General features: G+C 54.2%; 1 protein-coding gene across 7 annotated transcripts; it reads right to left on the reverse strand.

Moving 5' to 3' along the window:
• Positions 1–3,654: 3,654 nt before the first annotated feature.
• UPP2 (uridine phosphorylase 2) lies at positions 3,655–11,297 on the reverse strand. 7 transcript variants are annotated; one of them, XR_012623735.1, is made up of 8 exons: positions 10,921–11,253; positions 10,188–10,305; positions 9,048–9,206; positions 6,895–7,009; positions 6,053–6,277; positions 4,678–4,824; positions 3,964–4,189; positions 3,655–3,834 (listed from the first exon to the last, which is right to left on the reverse strand). XR_012623735.1 is itself a non-coding variant. In XM_074828418.1 (8 exons), the coding sequence occupies exons 2-8, from the start codon at positions 10,263–10,265 to the stop codon at positions 3,676–3,678; spliced, it is 1,131 nt and encodes a 376-aa protein (XP_074684519.1). In that variant the 5' UTR covers positions 10,266–10,305; positions 10,958–11,293; the 3' UTR covers positions 3,655–3,675. The 7 variants fall into 7 exon arrangements, 6 of the variants coding, with proteins under 6 accessions (XP_074684519.1, XP_074684517.1, XP_074684518.1 ...); XM_074828418.1 differs by having other exon boundaries at positions 3,964–4,211; positions 10,958–11,293; XM_074828416.1 differs by having other exon boundaries at positions 3,964–4,211; positions 10,921–11,291.
• Between the last annotated feature and the right edge of the window lie 5,286 nt (positions 11,298–16,583).

The raw sequence follows: 16,583 nt of genomic DNA on the forward strand, positions 1-16,583 counted from the left end.
CTGACACTACTGAATATGATTCTATTAAATGAAAGGGAAATTGATGTTATTTCATTTTGTAACTGATGATGTTTTCAAGCCTTACCTAAGATGAGTGTAAAATGTATGTAAACAAGTCAGAATGAGCAGTTTAACCAAAACTTTCAAAGGATGATGAGTATCAGACAGATCTGAACACCCCTAGTAGTGTCTCTAGATACTTACAGGACCTTCACTGGTGCTGTATTGTAATGCCTTGCGGGTGTTAATGGATCCCACACCTGCGGTGCCTTGTGGAACGGAGAATTCCTCTGTCGAAGCAGGGATGGAGGATGGGGGGCTGAGAGCCCAGGCTGCACTCTCCCGGCGGAGCCCACGGCGCAGAGCCAGCAAACGCCAAGTTTGGCTGCTAGCTGCTGTACACTGCCTCCCTGCCCGGCACAGGCAGCGGCCCCTCTTCGCTCGGTGTCTCCAGTGACTCCACACCAAATGTTTTGCCATCAGAGACAAACGACATGAAGTTTTCACACCCAAAACTGACAGTAACATTGGCAAACTCTTGCAGCGCAAGCCTGATCTGCACAGGTGTCTGAGCCCCTGGGGGGGTTGCTCTGGCCGGGGTGCTCCAGGGTGCAAAGGCAGAAGCAGACGGAGGCTCTAGGAAGGGTGCCAGAAAGGCGGGGGGGAGCTGGTGCGACAGACTCCCGAGAGCAAGCGGAGCGGCCAGGAGCAACACAGAGAGTGCTGGAGCTGAGGTATTTTAATGGGGAGAGAAACACTACAGAGACTGCCCAAAAGCCGTGGGAGCTGTGTGTCTTCTGGGTTTAGCTTTTGCATGTGTATGCTAAAATTACAGTTCTGGGTATATTTGTGCATTTTATTTTGGTATCTCGTTTGGGGTAACTCATTTTTAAAACACACTTGGCCAGCTTCACAACTTGTTGGATGTTCCTGCAGGGGAGACCAGTGTTGCTTTTCTTCTCTTTCAGAGACCAGATTGGCTGCTAGACTGCTTTCCAGAAACAGAAGATCCCAAACTTAAGGCAGTTGATTTTATTTTTTTTTCCTTTGCCTTTAAAAGCAGATCTATAAGATAATTTCAGTGGTGCAAAATCTTTTCAGATTACAGTTGTCATCTTTTATAAATACCGAGAGATTAATGAAAAAAGAAAGTTCATGTGAAGCAGATACTTGTGTTAGAAATAAAGGGCACTCATTTTTAGGCAGTGTCTTGTGATTGTCTTCACATCTGTTGTTTCTCAGGAATAGACCGAGCAGGAATCCATCCGCTTACATCGATGAGTCTGTGCCAGCGCCCTGCAACCGTGAACTGGGGCTCATTATTGATACGGTGAGGCCAGAATGAGGATTTTTAGAGGGATTTTCATGTAACAGTGGAGCCTGGAAAACGTGCAGGTCAGTGAAACTGGGTTCAGGGATTTTGCTCAGCACGTCCAGAGGCTGCTCTTGCCAGGACAGCTCCCGCAGACCACCCCGGCCTGGCCAAGTGCCGCCTCCTTGCGCCGGCGGGAGGGAGGTGGATGTTTCACCTCGCTTCATCATCCTCACCTTCGCTCTGGTCACGGGGGATGATCAGAACTCTTCAGGAAATGGTGATTCGTTTTCATGATAAATGCTTTCTATGCTTTTTTAAAAACTGTAATTTTGCAAGTTATTTTTTTACAAAGATGTATGAAATTACTTGCACATAAACATAGCAATTTAGAAAATGTTAATGGGAAATAGACTTCTCAACCAGCATTTCTTGCAGCCCAGCTTGGTTGGTTTTGACTCGGTAAGGGTGACAGTTCCCAATTCAGCTGTCCATTATGCCAGTGTGTGAAGTGTATGCAGTTTGACTAACCGGCTGATTTTTTTTAAAGCCTGAGAAAAACTTCTTTGTGAAAATTAAGATATTTGGTTTCAAGATATACTACTTATCTATGGATTTTGGTAGTCAGAAAAGTGGCTTCCATGTTCAATAGTGCCTGGAAGTCAAGTACGCAGCTGGCGCGAGCTCAGTGGGTAAGGTATCCAGCTTGGCAGAACACCTAAAGCTTGTGCTGGCTTATGTGCACGTAAGCTTATATGCACGTTTATGTGTGTACTTACAGGAAAAGAAAAACATGATTGTGATGCCAGTTCTGACCCCCCGAGAACAGAGAGGGCTTTGCAGCAACGGTCAGTATTGTGGAAAGGAGCTCACCAAGGACACCCATTCTGAGCGCTGTGAGCTACTGACCCATCTGGAATCCTTGAAGAGCGTCAAACTTAGCATGTGCAGCAGAAAAACTATTTAACAACATAATCATTAAGCTAAAAGCAAAATAGGAAAAACAAGCCTCTTCACTGGACAGTGTTCTAGAAAACCCAGGGTTGAGTGTCTCCTGCGAAGTTACCACCCAGGACTGTTTCTGTAAGCTGCAGCAGAGCAAACCTCGCCTGTCAGATCAGGCAAAATGTTAAAGTGTCATATTTCTTTTCCCAGAGTGGTTTTAAATTATTTTCACAAAGGACTTAAGGTACGTTGCTATTAGTATAGAAGTTTCTTAAGTGGACTTTGGACTTGGCAGAACTGTGTCTGAAGGGTGGGTTGGATTGCATGTTAAGTGACTGGAGTGATTTTATTTCTGTTCTGGGAGGACAATGGCTCCTGTCCTGGGATTCCTCCCCCGTCAGATTAATAGTTGAGCCTAAAAACTGCAATCTCGGAATGGCAGCTAGGAACCGATCTCCTTTTCTTGTAAAAAGTGAAGTTTTTGCTTTTCCATGGCAGCAAAGTGAACGTGTCCCAGATCAAAGTGCTGGGAAGTTGTTGGAGTAGCTCAGGGGGATGGTGGAAGTGGGGTCCCGTTGGGGAGCACCCCGGATGGCCTCACTCACCGGAGGGACACCGAGAGAAACCCCCAATGCATAGGAGGCAAGTTGAGCTGAACCCCAGCGCGTGGAAATCTGTCTGGGACTAGAGGAGCCCGAGGCTGCTGCTGAGGCAGGCTTTAGGAGAACAAGTACCTCGGGGAGGGCCCTTCGGCACATCTGTCAGGATCTTTAGACTTACATGTTTCGTGCTCTTCATGTCATTAATATCTTAAGATTCTCTCCCAGGTTTTCTGATATGTTAAAATTCTGTTTACCAGAAGTCTTAAATCCTGGAAGTTATTTTTCCAAAGATGTCAAAATTAATTTGGAAGCAAGCTTGTCAGTGAACCTGAAGAACTGGAAGGGATTTTAGTGGGAAATGCTGCAGGCTGTAGGTGACCCTCTGTGAAAAACCCCTCCACTCAACCCAGGTGCAGTAGTCTCTTACAGCCTGTGGAGACACTTAAAGATGATTTTCTGGATCGTTGGTGTGTGCTGATTGGCAGATGAGGGTGAAAGACGCAGTCCCTGGCAGGTATGTGGACTCAGGTCGAGGTTGTATGAGTAACATGTGCTCCCCATCCCTCTCCCTCTCGAGGGTCCCCGAGTGCCCCGTGCCCAACCCCGCCGACCGCGCGACAGGGACGAAGCTGCTGGGCCGGGGCCGTCTGCGCAAGGTGGGCTTCCTGCATGCCCGCCTCCGCTTCAGACCTCTGCTGCGCGCCAGGTTTTGACAGATCTTTAAATACTGCGTGAATGAAAGTCTGAACGGCCTTTGTAACAGCAAAGAATAACAATAATGGTCACAAATGCGGATTAATTTTGCATGTCATTTACTTAGGCTTTGGCTTTGTGCCAAATGCAAAGGGGTCTCCTTCCTAGATGATCGTGGTGGATGGGAGTGACTCCAGTGGGACAGTCCTTTCCAGCCACGGGCTGGGGGGGAGGAGCATGTGGGTCCGTCTTAATCCCTGTGCGAAGTCTGGCTGGAGTCTCCTGGGGTGCGCAGGTGTGTGGGTGCGGCTGAAGCCGTGTCGGAGCTCTGCAGCTCCCGCCCAGCGGCGTTCACCGGATCCACCTCCTGCCTGCGCCGCGGGGCCACTCGCCCGCGGGGTCCATACTGACCCGTCCTCTCTTCTCCGTTTCGCAGAAAACAGGGCTGCAGTGTGCGGGTGCCCTCACTCGGTGGGGCAGAGCGTGTTCCCCGCCGGCGGGCGCAGCCCCAGGCGCTTCCGAATGAAGGCGGCGATCAGGCGCTGGGGCCGGTGCTGGAACTCCCGCAGCACCTCGCGGGGCGCCCGGATCTGGTCCCCCTCCAGGCGGTCCAGGAGCACCACACAGACGACGGCGGCTGCGGGACGGCCGGGGGCTGCCTGACCTCGCACCCCAGGGCAGGCACCCCCCCGCCTTCAGACGCTGCCCCGTGGGCAGGAGAGGAGCCCTGCTCTCACTGCCCGCCCCGCGGGACACGCCTGAGGGGCCCAAGCGGCAGGAACGCGGGGAGCCGGGCACCCCGCTGCCAGCACCCTCCGCTCGCCCCCTTCCTTTTCCAGCAGAGCAGGGGGAGGCAGCTGCGCCACTGTGGCCAGGGCTCGTTTTAAGGCCAGGAGAGGGATGAGCAAGGATTAAGTTTTGTTGTGCCTAACATGCGCTCAGGCCTTCTAAAACAAACTTGTGTTTTATTGAGCCACAGAATTTGTTTTAGTGCATTCTGTAGTTAAAATCATTAGAAATGCGGTTCTGGCCTTCGGGTTGTCTGACTCTTGCAGCAAACCGAGCTCCCAGGTCAGGGTAAGGTGGGGGTGTGGGAGGAGGCGGACGCGGCCGGGGGGGACTCACCTCTCAGGCCACACAGCCTGCACAGGGCAGCAAATGCCGTGGACTCCATCTCAATGTTCCTCACGCCGGCGTCGTAAGCTCTTTTTAAGTAGTCTAACTTTTTTTCACTGGAAAAAGAGCACAATGCTCCATCTAATCTTCCCTGACCTTGAAAGGAAGCAGAGAAGTGTCACTGCTGGCCCTGCGCCGGTTTGCGGTCACGGTGAACAGGGTGGTTTCAGATGGGAGGTGCAGCAGTGCCTGCGTTTTGTCTGAAGCCAACTAATAGTTACTTAACTCCTATTAACCTCAGTGTTTACAGCCAGGGCGCTATGCCTCTGCACGGAGGAGGAAATTGCACAGGTTTTAACATCTGTAAAAAGGAGGAGCAAGCCCACAGGTGTGGAGCACAGGGGATATTTTGCACTCTGCAGGGGCAGCTCATCGCAGCTCCTCCGAGGTCCGTGGCGTAGGCCAGCCGTGGAGGTCTGCCAGGCTAAATCCCAAAAATGCCAAATGACTGTGGAAGAGGTGCAGCAAGCTGGGCAGAACAGGAACACTGGGGAGAGGAAAACACCCTTCATTTAGGTCTCATTTTTCTTAAGGGGCTGCCCTGGCTGGCAGGCGGCTGGAGCTGCTTGTGCGCCACGTTCCCTGCCCGGTGTCATCGGTGCTGGCGGGGAGCGGGGTCCCGGCGCGCCCGTGCTCCCTCCTGCTCCCACCTCGGTTCCATCCCGACCCTCTCCTCAGACTCCACTGGTGGCTCTGGCTGTCCCACAGCTGTGCCGGGCTCCGCAGCGCAGACCCGTGCCCGGTGCAGCCGCTCCTCTTGCACAGGATGGAAAGTCCTTGATGCGAGCAAACGTGTACCTGCGGCTGCACTAACGTGGGCAGAGCGCTTCTCTTTATTGCTGTTCCTACTGTTAATCCTCTCAAATAGCTTTTTGTTTAAATAAAACATGGCCTTGAGCAACACACAGATGGTCGCATTTGCAAGCAGATCCAAAGGTTTATAAATAGTCCTCAGGTTATTAATTCTTCATTTATTACATTTCATCTACTCTGCAATCAGCATTTAATTTTGCAAAGGAAACGGTTCCAGAGTAACCCAAGTCTGTTTACGTAAATGTCACAGGCTTCCTGACATTTTTCTAGTGTTTGGTAGTTCTGAGGTTACAGCCTTGTAGGAAACAACTCAGCCTGCCCCAGCTGCCAGGCCTGTGCAGGACTGTGGGCCAGGGGCTGTTTTCTTTTCACAAGAGACCAGTCAGCCAGGCAGGGCTGGCCTGGCCAAGTGCCGAAATGGGGGTTGTGTGTTCTGGCAGTTTTGCCTCCACCAGAACGTGAAGACTTGGCACTATCTGGGGGGAGGAAGGACAGTTGAGGATCGTTTTACCTTCATAGAAGTCGTAGGTGCACATGGTGTGGCCGATGAGTGTTGGGAGGTCGGGAATCTCCTTGCTGCAGGTGAGGAGCTCCTCCGCCAGGTCCCTGTCGAGCTCCGTGCTCCGCACCACCACGTCATCCAGCACCACCTGCTCAAACCGTGGCTTGAAGGAGGAGTCCACTGCCATGTCCGTGATCACAACGGACCCGGCCTCGATCCCTGTCAACACGAGGGCTGAGGCTAAGTCAGAGCTCATAACACTTGTGACCCGCTGCAGAGCTTCAGCATGACAGGAGACTCTCTACAGATACACATGTGACTGCGGGATTATTCTTTTTAGTGAGTAAAGCAGATGTGAGAGAATAATTGAAATTCATGCGGTAGCACAGATGTACAAGTAAAATGCACAGAATCAGCACCCGATGAGTGATTGTGGGACCGTGCTGAGCAACAGTGGTTTAACTGCTTCTGCCTTGCAGAGATTGTGTCCCCCCCCCCAGCCTGTGCAGGCACGAGCAGCAGCACTGCCCCAGCCGAGGATCCCCAGCGCAGGGGCCTGCAGGCACCGGCACACCTGGGGGGATCCCACAGCACAAAGGTGGCTTCCAGTCAAGCGTTTTCTGCTTGAATTGTGGCACCCGGTTGTTGTGAAGTCGGAGCCTTTGTTTGTTATGAAAATGGACACTCTGTGAAGCCAGTCGCTAGAAGTTTGCTGGGTTTTAACCCAAAACAAAATATCACGTTGTTTGGTATTTGGGGACCTGACAAAATGCTAAAGCTCATAATTGCATGACCTATTGCTGAGAATTTCTTTTATTAATAGCTCTGAAGAAAGACGATGGATAGCTTACCTAAGCCTCCGGAAGTACCGATGCGTATAATAGTGACGTCTCGGCACTTTGCATGGTGAAGCAGTTTGATTAGCTCATGGAGCATGATGGAGATGGAAGGGATGCCCATCCCGTGCTGTCGGGAGGAGAGAAAGGAAAAGCATCATTCCCTGTGGGGCTGTGGCAGGTACGCAACCGCAGCGAGCTCAGGGTTCCGCTGTGGCCTCTTGCTGCTGCTGAGGCCAACAGCCATTTTTTGAGGGGGGAGAGATATCTGAACGGTGTTGTAGCCTGCCCAGGTAAAGCACCTCACCCTCTTCTGCTCCCCTTGATGCCTTTAAGGCTGCTCTCATCAACAGAGCTGGTGCTCACCCACCCCCGGGCACCGGTTCATGGGGCGCACACGTGGGGTCTCTCCCCAGACGCATCCAGGACCGTCCCCTTGCCCACCCTCACGCCGGGCGCTGGCTCTGCTCGTGCCCTCGGAGCGGTGGAGTTCAGCAAGCAGAGCCCTCGCCTCTGCCTCTCTGGGCGCCTCCCAGCCCGTTCTCGCCCCACACCAAGCTCCAGAGTGCCGGGTGTGTTCGTGCCCCTCGGTGAGGGCTGGTTTTGGGGCCAGGCGTTTGCCACGTGAAGCCTCGTGCCTCGCAGGCCACCGGTCCTGCTCCCTGGCTCGTGTCCCCCTGTCCCCAGGGCCTGCCCGGCTGCCTGCGGGCTCCCCCCTGCACCAGGACTGGCCTCTTCCCCGTCCTCTGACCCCGCTGCCACTCCTCTGGGCTGGCAGACGCTCGGCAAATCTCGAGCTCTCGAGGCTGCCTCTGCTTTCCCCAGGGCTCCCTCACGTGATCATCTCAAGTTTTCTGCTCCATCGCTCAACCAACGTTCCTTTTCTCTGCTCTACCTCTAAAAACAAAACCCATTTGGTGGTGTGGGGTTTGTTTGTTCCCATGAGAAATGCCTCAGGTTTTTTTGATTTTGCTATTGTGCTCAAAAAACCTGATGGAAGCACACGTGAAGAAGCAGAGTTAATTTAACGTATGCAGGCAGTTCTCGTAGTGCTTTGTCTCTTTTCATTTGGTGAGACTGATAGTCTGTTAGGCTTGTATCGTGTTTTAAATACAAAAACTTTTGCATGTTGTTATTCTGGAACATCAGCCTGACTTATTTGCCAATGCCTAAAAAATTTATTCTCATTGTAAATATTCAAAGCAGGAAACTGTGTCCCTGCCTCCGGTATGTTTGAGTTCATTTGTGTTTCTAAGCAACTTGCAAAAATGTGATGTTGGCAGCTGCTCTGCATGAAGCATTTTTGGGGGAGGCTCTCTGCGTGCTCTGCCCCGCGTCCCCTTGCAGGGACCAGCCGGGGGGTCGATGGCTTCTGCGCTGGCCCAGAAGTGGCGCGTGGCCAAGAGCCCAGTGTGGGCTTTTCGTCTGCCGTGTCACGGCTGCTGCCAGGCCGGGCAACAGCAACACTGGTGGGGTTTTTCCCCTTGGATCCTGTCAGATCAATTCCCTCAGGCTTCTCCGTCAGTCGTGTTTGGTTTGGTTTGGTCAGAGGGACCAAATGTGAGCTCTGTCACATGAGTGACACTGTCTCCTGTGAATCAGACTTAAGACTAATCTTGTGCCTGAAGAAATGACAGCAGGACCCAGCCTTGGGGTGCGGGCGCTCACCAGCACAGCCTGTATTTGCCTTTTCTCTGTGCAGTGCCAAAAATTCTGCTCTTAAAGAATAATTAAGCAAGGTTTTTACTTTAGAACTCATGTCAGTGTAATAGTTCCAGCAATATTTCATAGTTCATGCGTGGTGGGAAGTGGGCTTTGCCTCTCAAATTGCCAGGCTGCTGAGCTGAGCAAAATACGTGCATGTTCATTTTTAATACAAAGCTTTTTAAACTGAACGTGTGGGGTGTCAAGAAATATCATTCAGACAGAAGCAGCTTTACCACGGCTGAAAGGTTGCGCTGGTGGCAACGGCTGAAAACTGAAAAGAGGAAAAAAAATCTGCCGGCGGGGTTGCAGGAGGGAGAGGTCGTGCTGGCTGCGCTCTCTGCCACCGGGGCAGACGGGCACGGCGCCGGCAGCAGCTCAGACCCTGGGGCAGGGACTGCCCTGAGCGCCCACGGTGGAAAACGCGTGCAGTGTGGCACGGCGCGGTGTGGCGCGGTACTTACGCTGATGGAGAGCACAGGCCCAGCCCGGTACATGGCGTATCGGTCCGTCCCCGCGCAGATGTCTGCCAGGTCCTCCCCGTCACCCGCCAGTCCCAGCTCCTTGTGCATGAACTGGGCAAACGCCCTCATCCTGTTGGGGCTGCCCCCAACGCAGACAAACTGGGTGTAAAATAGGAATGTGTCAGTACTTTTTAGCTAAAACAGGTACCAAGAGTCGGTCTCAATGCAGCAGTGGCGGGCTGTGCCAGACGCGTCTCCCCAGAGCGCGCCGTGGGATGCCGCTTCCTCGCAGGCAGTCAGGGGACTTCAGAACCACTGAGGGTCTCCAAACCAGGAGTTAACGCTAAAATCAAGCTCTTACTCCGTTAGGGCTGTGGCTACGCTAGGTCCAGACAGCTGTACGGCTGCACACACTCGGTGTCAGTCCCACGCCAAGACAATCTCAAATAATTCAGCAAATCTAAGCTATTAGTATTCCTACTGACAGCAAAGCAAACCCACATGTTAGAGGAGCTCGTCATTTAATTATTTCTATCAACAGTGCCGACTGCAATTAGCGAGCACTGCTGATGACACAGAGGCCATAAAGTCAGGGAAGAAAAAGGACAAATTTTACATATTGAAGGAAAAAATGTTCCCTGAACGTAGGAAGGGAACCAGTGTGTGGCTGCAAGGGCAGCACTGCTGATCCGGCTGCCAGTGGCCCAGGGGAGCGGGACCCTGCCCGTGGCTCCGGCCCCGGGACCCCAGCACTGTGGGGAAACGCTCCAGTTTCAAGAGGAGGAGGATGCAGATCGTGACAGGCTGGCTTTGGCAGCAGGTCTCAGCCAAAAATACAACATCCTCCTTCCCTTGTCTCCAGTAGCTGATGATCAGATTCTCTGGACAAATGCTTCTTCCATCTGTCCTCCAACACAGGGGCAATATAAAATTAGGTTTTACGGAACTACAGGTTTTTAAAAGGATAATTTTCTGTTGGGATTTCTGCCCAAAACAAGCAAGGCCGGCTGACCTCCCTGCGCAGGCTACCTGCGGTGGCCGGGTCCCTTGGCCGAGCAGCCGGCCCCTGACCTGGGGGAGCGTGGGACGGCAGAGCTGCGGGGCGGGAGCTGCTGCTTCCCTCGGGCACCTCCTGTTTACCTTGACGTCCCCAAACATCGCCGGCAGGTTGTGTGTCTTTGTTCCCAAGTCCAAGTGATACAGCACGTCCTCCTCCATCGAGTCCAAGTGCGGGTTTTTAACGTGGACAAGCCCACTGCTGTGGGGAGACAGGGCGGAGTGGGGTCAGGGGCCCCGGGCCCTGCCCGTGGGAGCGGGGACGGGGCAGGATGGGGTAGGGGTGGCCTGGGAGCCCTCCGGGGGCCACGCATGTCCCCGGTGTCAGGGGAGGGATGGGACAGGGGCGTGGCTGCCTTTGTCAGAGCCCCACTGTCACAGGAGCTCCTCATCCAGCGCTATTGGTAACCTCTCTGACATCGCCGTTATTATGTCTGCTTGTTCGGCAAAAAGCGTTTCTCAGTGTTTATCATCAGTTTTGTCAATGGCAACCTTAGCTCTTCCTTTCACTTAATTCTGACAGAAATATCTAGCGGGTAATGTACTGTGCTGTTTTGTATGTGACAGCTTATTAAGCTCTTAGCAAATCAGGATTTTATATTTATATTGTCCCAAATAACTGCCTAGCAGTACCAGCGGCAATTTAAATTCAGATTCTGCAGGCAGCGGGAGGCCAGTTTGCCTTCCCTGTCCACCTGCTTTAATAGATGGAAAGCAACTTAGTAACAATAGTGGTCAATTTTATAAATAAGTCTTAAAACCCAGAGAACATTTTTCTTGTCTTACTAAAACAAATTCAAACCCTCCGGTTACTCACCCGGAGTAATCTCTTGTTTCGGTCATAGCAGCTTTACCATAGTCAGCTGAAAGCGATACTCTGCGGAGGAGGTAAGGAAAACACCCTGCTATTTCTTCAGCTGTTGGGTTTGGAAGCTCGGAAGAGGTTTTAAGGGTCTCTTTGGGGGGATAAATACGCTTCCTCGCTTTGTGTGGCTCCCAAGATCAACAGTGGCCAGTCCCCCTCCACCCGCTCCCCTTTGCCCCGTCAGGTGCGAGAGGTTCCTCCTCGGGGCCGGCGCCGTGGTTTGTCCCAGATTGGCTGTTTTTGCAGGTGTGTCACCATTAACCTCGACTCGCCTTCTGCCGGGGCCACTGACCCGCTGGCCCTCCGCCCGCCGGGGCGTGTGGCCGGCACACGTGCGCGCTGGGGCGCTGGCCCACCCGTCGCTGGCCACGGCTTCGTGCCAAGGGCTTGTCTGGGTTCGCCGCCGCATCGCGGGGCCCCGGGGATCGGGAGGGTGCTCCCGCCCTGCACGGCGGCTTCAGGCCCTGCCTTCCCCTGGCCCATCCGGTGGAAATTCAAAACCAGCGCGTTTCTCTCAGGTGCCCAGAGAAGGAGTTAATGTTGTAGCAAAGCTCCACAGGCTGTGTGGGGGTCCCTGCGCGGGCGTGATCGGCTGTGCCCGGTGCTGACAGCCCCGGGGGTGTGTCAGCCTGACGGGGTGCTTGAGGGGACACACTCCCCGGGGCCGGGGCTGGGTGTGCTTGGCTTCGCCCCAGCCAGCCCATCTGAGTGTGGAGTCGCCGGAGGCCGGGACGGCTTCTACGTTTCAAAGCGTCATGGTCCTCCCCGGTGGCCCAGGAAACTATCTGAGAGGGCAGACGCTCCCCAGGTGAGCGTCGAAAGGCGGATGTGCCCATCCCCACCACTCCCCGGCTTCACCTCCTGGCTCTTAACACTGACAAGTGACTTGCAGTGGATTTGTCTCTCTTGTTGGCTGCGGTGCCCGGGTGCAGTGATGGGCAGGGGCTGCACCGTTCCCAAACAGATCCCGAAGCGATTCGTCCTGGCCTGGAGAAGCCGATTTCATTCTCAGCAGCACCCAGACAGTGGTGCTTGTTCTCACTGTCTGCACCGACCTCCAGCTCAGCCCTGGGGGTGCTGGATGGGCTCTGGGGAGCAGGTGGCAGCACCGGGGTGGCCACCACTGCCCTGCTCGTGGCTCAGACCCGAGGGCAGCGCGGAGGCAGCGCTGCGGCCAGGCCCGGCCCCCCCAAGCGCAGGAGGCCGAGCACGGCTGCGGGGGCTTGGTCGATGCTCGGCGCTTTCCAGGCGCGTCCGCCAGCAGCGAGCTGAGCCACGGTTTGAGACAGAGAGCACAGGCGTCCTGCACTGCGGGAGCGGACTGGAGACACTGGTCCCGCTGCCTGTCCTGACACGGCTGAGACAGTGCCCTGGAAGATATTTTAGGTGGTGGCTGGAGGGGCAGAATCTGGCTTTTGCTGTTGGGGCTTGGAATGGTGGATGAAAGCTCTGGTTAAGCAGCTAAGTGCTAGGTAATTAATTACCATGGTGACCGAACCAATAAACACCTCTGATTTCAGTGCAGATTTTGTCAGCCAATGCTTTTGATCTCGGATCACTTCTCTGTGATTTATGTGATCGCTGTCGCAGGTCCCGGCTGTTACAGCAAATGCTTGTCCTAGCAGTAAACTGCAGAGAAGAGTCTGCAGGAGCAGCCAGCGGGCTCATTGCAGCCCCTGGGCAACCTTAATTGCCTACAGAGGTTTTTATTATGTTCTTTTTTAGCTTTGACGACTTTTGTAATTGGAGCTGCGCAAACACGGCCAGGCCGGGCTGGCCATGGGCTTTGCAGGCTGAACTGCTGGGATCTGGGCTGGGGGCAGGCGTCCCCCGGGTGCTGGTGGGCTCCTGTGCCCAGGAACCTAGCCTGACCCCCCTGGGGGTGGCTGGAATTGCCTCCCCCAGCTGTGCTGATGCCCCTCATGCCCCCAGTTCAGTAGCTGGTCCCTGCCAGGCTCACTGCCCCGCTCCTGCCTTCCTGCTGCCCCCGCACCCCCCATTTTCTGGGCTAGTACCTAATGACGGCTTCAGCTTCTTCCAGTGTTCTTTGCAAGGCCCCCTCCTTCCAGATGCCTTCACCCCTCATGCATGGTGGTTTTCTTCTTTGCCATTTAGATGGTTAATAAGCTCTAAAAATAAATGAAAGGAAATCAGTGCACGGTTGCTGTCGGTTCAAAGCTGCAGCCCTAGTTAGAAACATTCATTCTGTGTGTGGCCTGCTTGCAGCGGTAATGAGGCCCTGTTCTGCTAACGAGGTGGGGAAGGTAATTGCTGTAACTGAGGCACGCTTTTGCTGGGCAAATACACCTCCAAACCCTTAAAATTACAAAACATTGTCTAACTGCAAATAAGCGTTACAAACCAGAGGTACAGAAAAGTGTCAGCTGGGTGTCTCGCCCCAGAGTGGGTCAGGCTGGATCCGCGGAGGGATGGGAGCGAGCAGAGCCCTGACGGGTATTTCAGACTTGCTGGAGTCGTACCAAAGCCAGGCTGGAATGATTTCTCTGCTCTGATGAAGTTCTCCCCTCCCTGGATGCTGTTAACATTTGCCTGCCAAAGATGAGTTATTACTGACGCTCCACAGCACTCCTGAAGAATAAGGATCTGGAGCCTCTTTTTCCTTTCAGACTGCACCAGATTGCACCATGAGGTGCACAGAAAAAAGTTTCCTCGGGGCCGCACACATCTTCCTCCTGCAGCCTCGAAGCGCCTGACGCAGTGCAATTGCTGTGTGTTTCAGCATAATCCTCAGTGTTCCAGGCACGTTGCAGTTAATGCAGTTAATGTGCAGGCGGATCGTTGCAGTTTTGTCCAATTAGCATTACCTGATTTAGAGAATACAATAGGAAGGTTTGCTGCTTGCAAATGGCAGCTGTCAACACGCTGGGGGAGGCAAAACCTCAGCTTAGGCCTCCCCTGCCCCAGGCTGGGGGGAGCCAGGGCGGTTCCCCAGCCTTTGCTGAGAGGCTGATTTGGCACACGGGGCCGTGCTGTTGTTGTTGCTACCCGAAGGAGAAGGAACAGCTTGTGCATCGAGCCCAGATGAGTCCGTGGGATGAGTGGGTGCAAAAATCACCTGCTGCAAAGGGAGCGCGGCTGCGAGGGACGGAGCGGCACAAGGACTCGCCCCACTCCATCATCTTCCAGTGGCTCCAACGCTGACTTGCAGCCCACAGCCCCCGTGGGGTGCAGAGGAGGGGCTTTGGCCTGTGAAACACCAGCTCCGCAGCAGCTGAGCCCACCCGCGGGCCTGGGCACAGCTGGGCAGGGACTGCACGGGGGAGCAAGTGGCCGGTGGTGCCCGAAGGAAAGGCGGGACCTGGCAGAACGTTGTGGCGTGAGTGGCCCCGCGGCGAGGCGGGAGCGGTGTGGCCCCGAGCTCGTGTGGGCAGAGGTTGCTGCCTGGGTCTGCTGAACGCAGCGCTCCCACCTCTCCCCCTTCTCCACCTTTCCTGGAGGAGCATTTGTGGGCACACCTGGCAAGGTCTGCACCTGCACGGCTGTAAACCATCTCAGGACAAAACAATTTCCTGGAGCACATGGACAACTTCCTCAGTTAAATATTTACTTACGAACTAAAAATAATATTCCAGGACACCCAGCTGCCATCCATGACGTCCTTGCCTGGTAGTCAGTGAAGCCCCAGCTCTGCCCCCAGCATGCCTGGTCCTGCGCAGGGAGACCCCCGCACCCTGCGTGTGGCAGAGGGGTGAGAGTTTGGGGGGAGCGCTGCTGAGTGAGCAGGGACAGAACCTCCCCGAGCCACAGCTCTGCCTGGATGGGCTGGCTGAGAAATCACCAGTAAGCAATGTTCCTGGCAGTGTTTGTCCCCGCCATGTTCAAGGGAACAGGGACAAGCATGTTCTTTTTAAGTAAACATGATTGCACCAAGGGAAACAGTTGACTCGTGCTTTCGGCTTCCCAGAACTGATGTTTAAGGGGCAGTACCTGCCGCAGCTATGTGGGTTTTGGCGCCTGCCCCTGCACTGGTCAGCTTGCTGCCTGGCCCATGCAAATGGTCCCTCACGTTTGGTTTCCTCCTTTGTGATTATTTTTCTCGTGCTTGTTCTCCTTCAGGATGGCTTTAAGTCTATCCCAGGCTGAGGTGTGGCTGTGCTGCTCTCACTGACTGTAGGGCGGCTCATGCCTCTCAGGCACTGCTTGCCACGGCAGAGGCTGCAGGAATGGAATGGAATGGAAAATGTTTTCCTTTGAAAGGGACCTACAACGCTCATCTGGTCCAACTGCCTGACTGTTTTCTTCTTCTGTGAGGCAGGGTGGGCAAGTGGGGATGGTGAGAAGGGGAGCTTATTGCCCCGAGCAAGTGTTTGTTTGTGACTGATTCAGAGCTAAATTCAGACTTTCCAAGTGCCAGGCAGCAGAGCTGTTCGCACATGTGCTAAGGGATGACAAATAAAGCATGATGAAGTATACGGCAGAGTAACATATGGCAATCTAGACAGGCTCTCAGCAAGAGAAGAGCTCGGGAGAGCCAGCGCTCCTGTGCCCATCCAACACATCTCGTCATGTTAAATGCTATTTTAGAACAGGCAGCCGCCCATCAGCCCTTGCGCGGCAGAGCCGTTCCCCCTGCCGCGTCCTGCCCGAGCTGCTCCAGCGTCTGCTCCCAGCAAGCCTGGGCAGTTCCTTCTCGACTCGGCCCGTTCCTGACTCCTCTCCCAGGGGTACCTCGGTGCGTGCTCCACTCCCTGATGCTGCTGCTGAACGAGATGTTCCAACGTTTGGCAAGCAGCCCCATCCCCAGCGAGGGCAGCAGCCCCGGCAGCCCCCCGGGGCTGGGGCTGGGCAGGAGGGGACGGGTTGTGCCCCTTCTGCCACCCTCACAGCAAGCCCCTGCTCACACAGTGCGTTAGTGTCAGCTTTTAAATTAGCAGTTCTGGTTCGTTAGCAGAGAGCTTATGAAAATTCACAATCTGAGAGATGTCTGGTGTATTCCTCTAGTAATGATTCCTGGCAGTCAGCACGAAGGAGCAGAGGAAGCACTGGGGAGAGTTTTCACCTGACAGAAACAGGGCTGTGTGCCAATTGCACGGAGCTTTCCCCCTCCCTGCCCTGCCCCTCCCCTCCCCCTGTGCAGATCCAGGATAGCAAGCAAGGTGGGCAAAATGTAGATTTTTATCAACTGTTTGTTCTGGCTCTTTGGTTTGTCTTGTTTATTATTGGTATAAATCTGTTCCTGGCTTCAGGAGAAGTCGGTAAAACACTCTCAGAAGAAACCAGGCACCACAAATCCTCAGGGCATGCGAGTAACAGCAGCTTGTTGGGACATGTTTTCCCTTGAGGTGAAACACTGGCATAAACCCATTTATTTCAGGCAGAAATCAGCCGCCTGACGTGTGTAGCTGCTCAAGGAGCCGCTGATCCACCAGTCCCTGTGTTTGCTGTGCTGGAGGGGCTGAGCACTGGTGCTTCGTTGCAGGGAAGTTTTGTGGAGTTCTGGACAAGGTTGAGTCGCTTTTCCCTTCATACCCATTCTGCAGCCTTGAACACTGCGTGCTGGCTCGCTCCTGGGGACGGGCAGGAGTCTGCCCGCGCTGCAGACACCTTTCTGCCCGAACCCTGCCCGGGCAGAGGGGGGACCATGCCCACGCAGC

The sequence above is a fragment of the Strix aluco genome, chromosome 6 (genome assembly GCF_031877795.1).
Source record: "Strix aluco isolate bStrAlu1 chromosome 6, bStrAlu1.hap1, whole genome shotgun sequence".
NCBI lineage: Eukaryota > Metazoa > Chordata > Aves > Strigiformes > Strigidae > Strix > Strix aluco.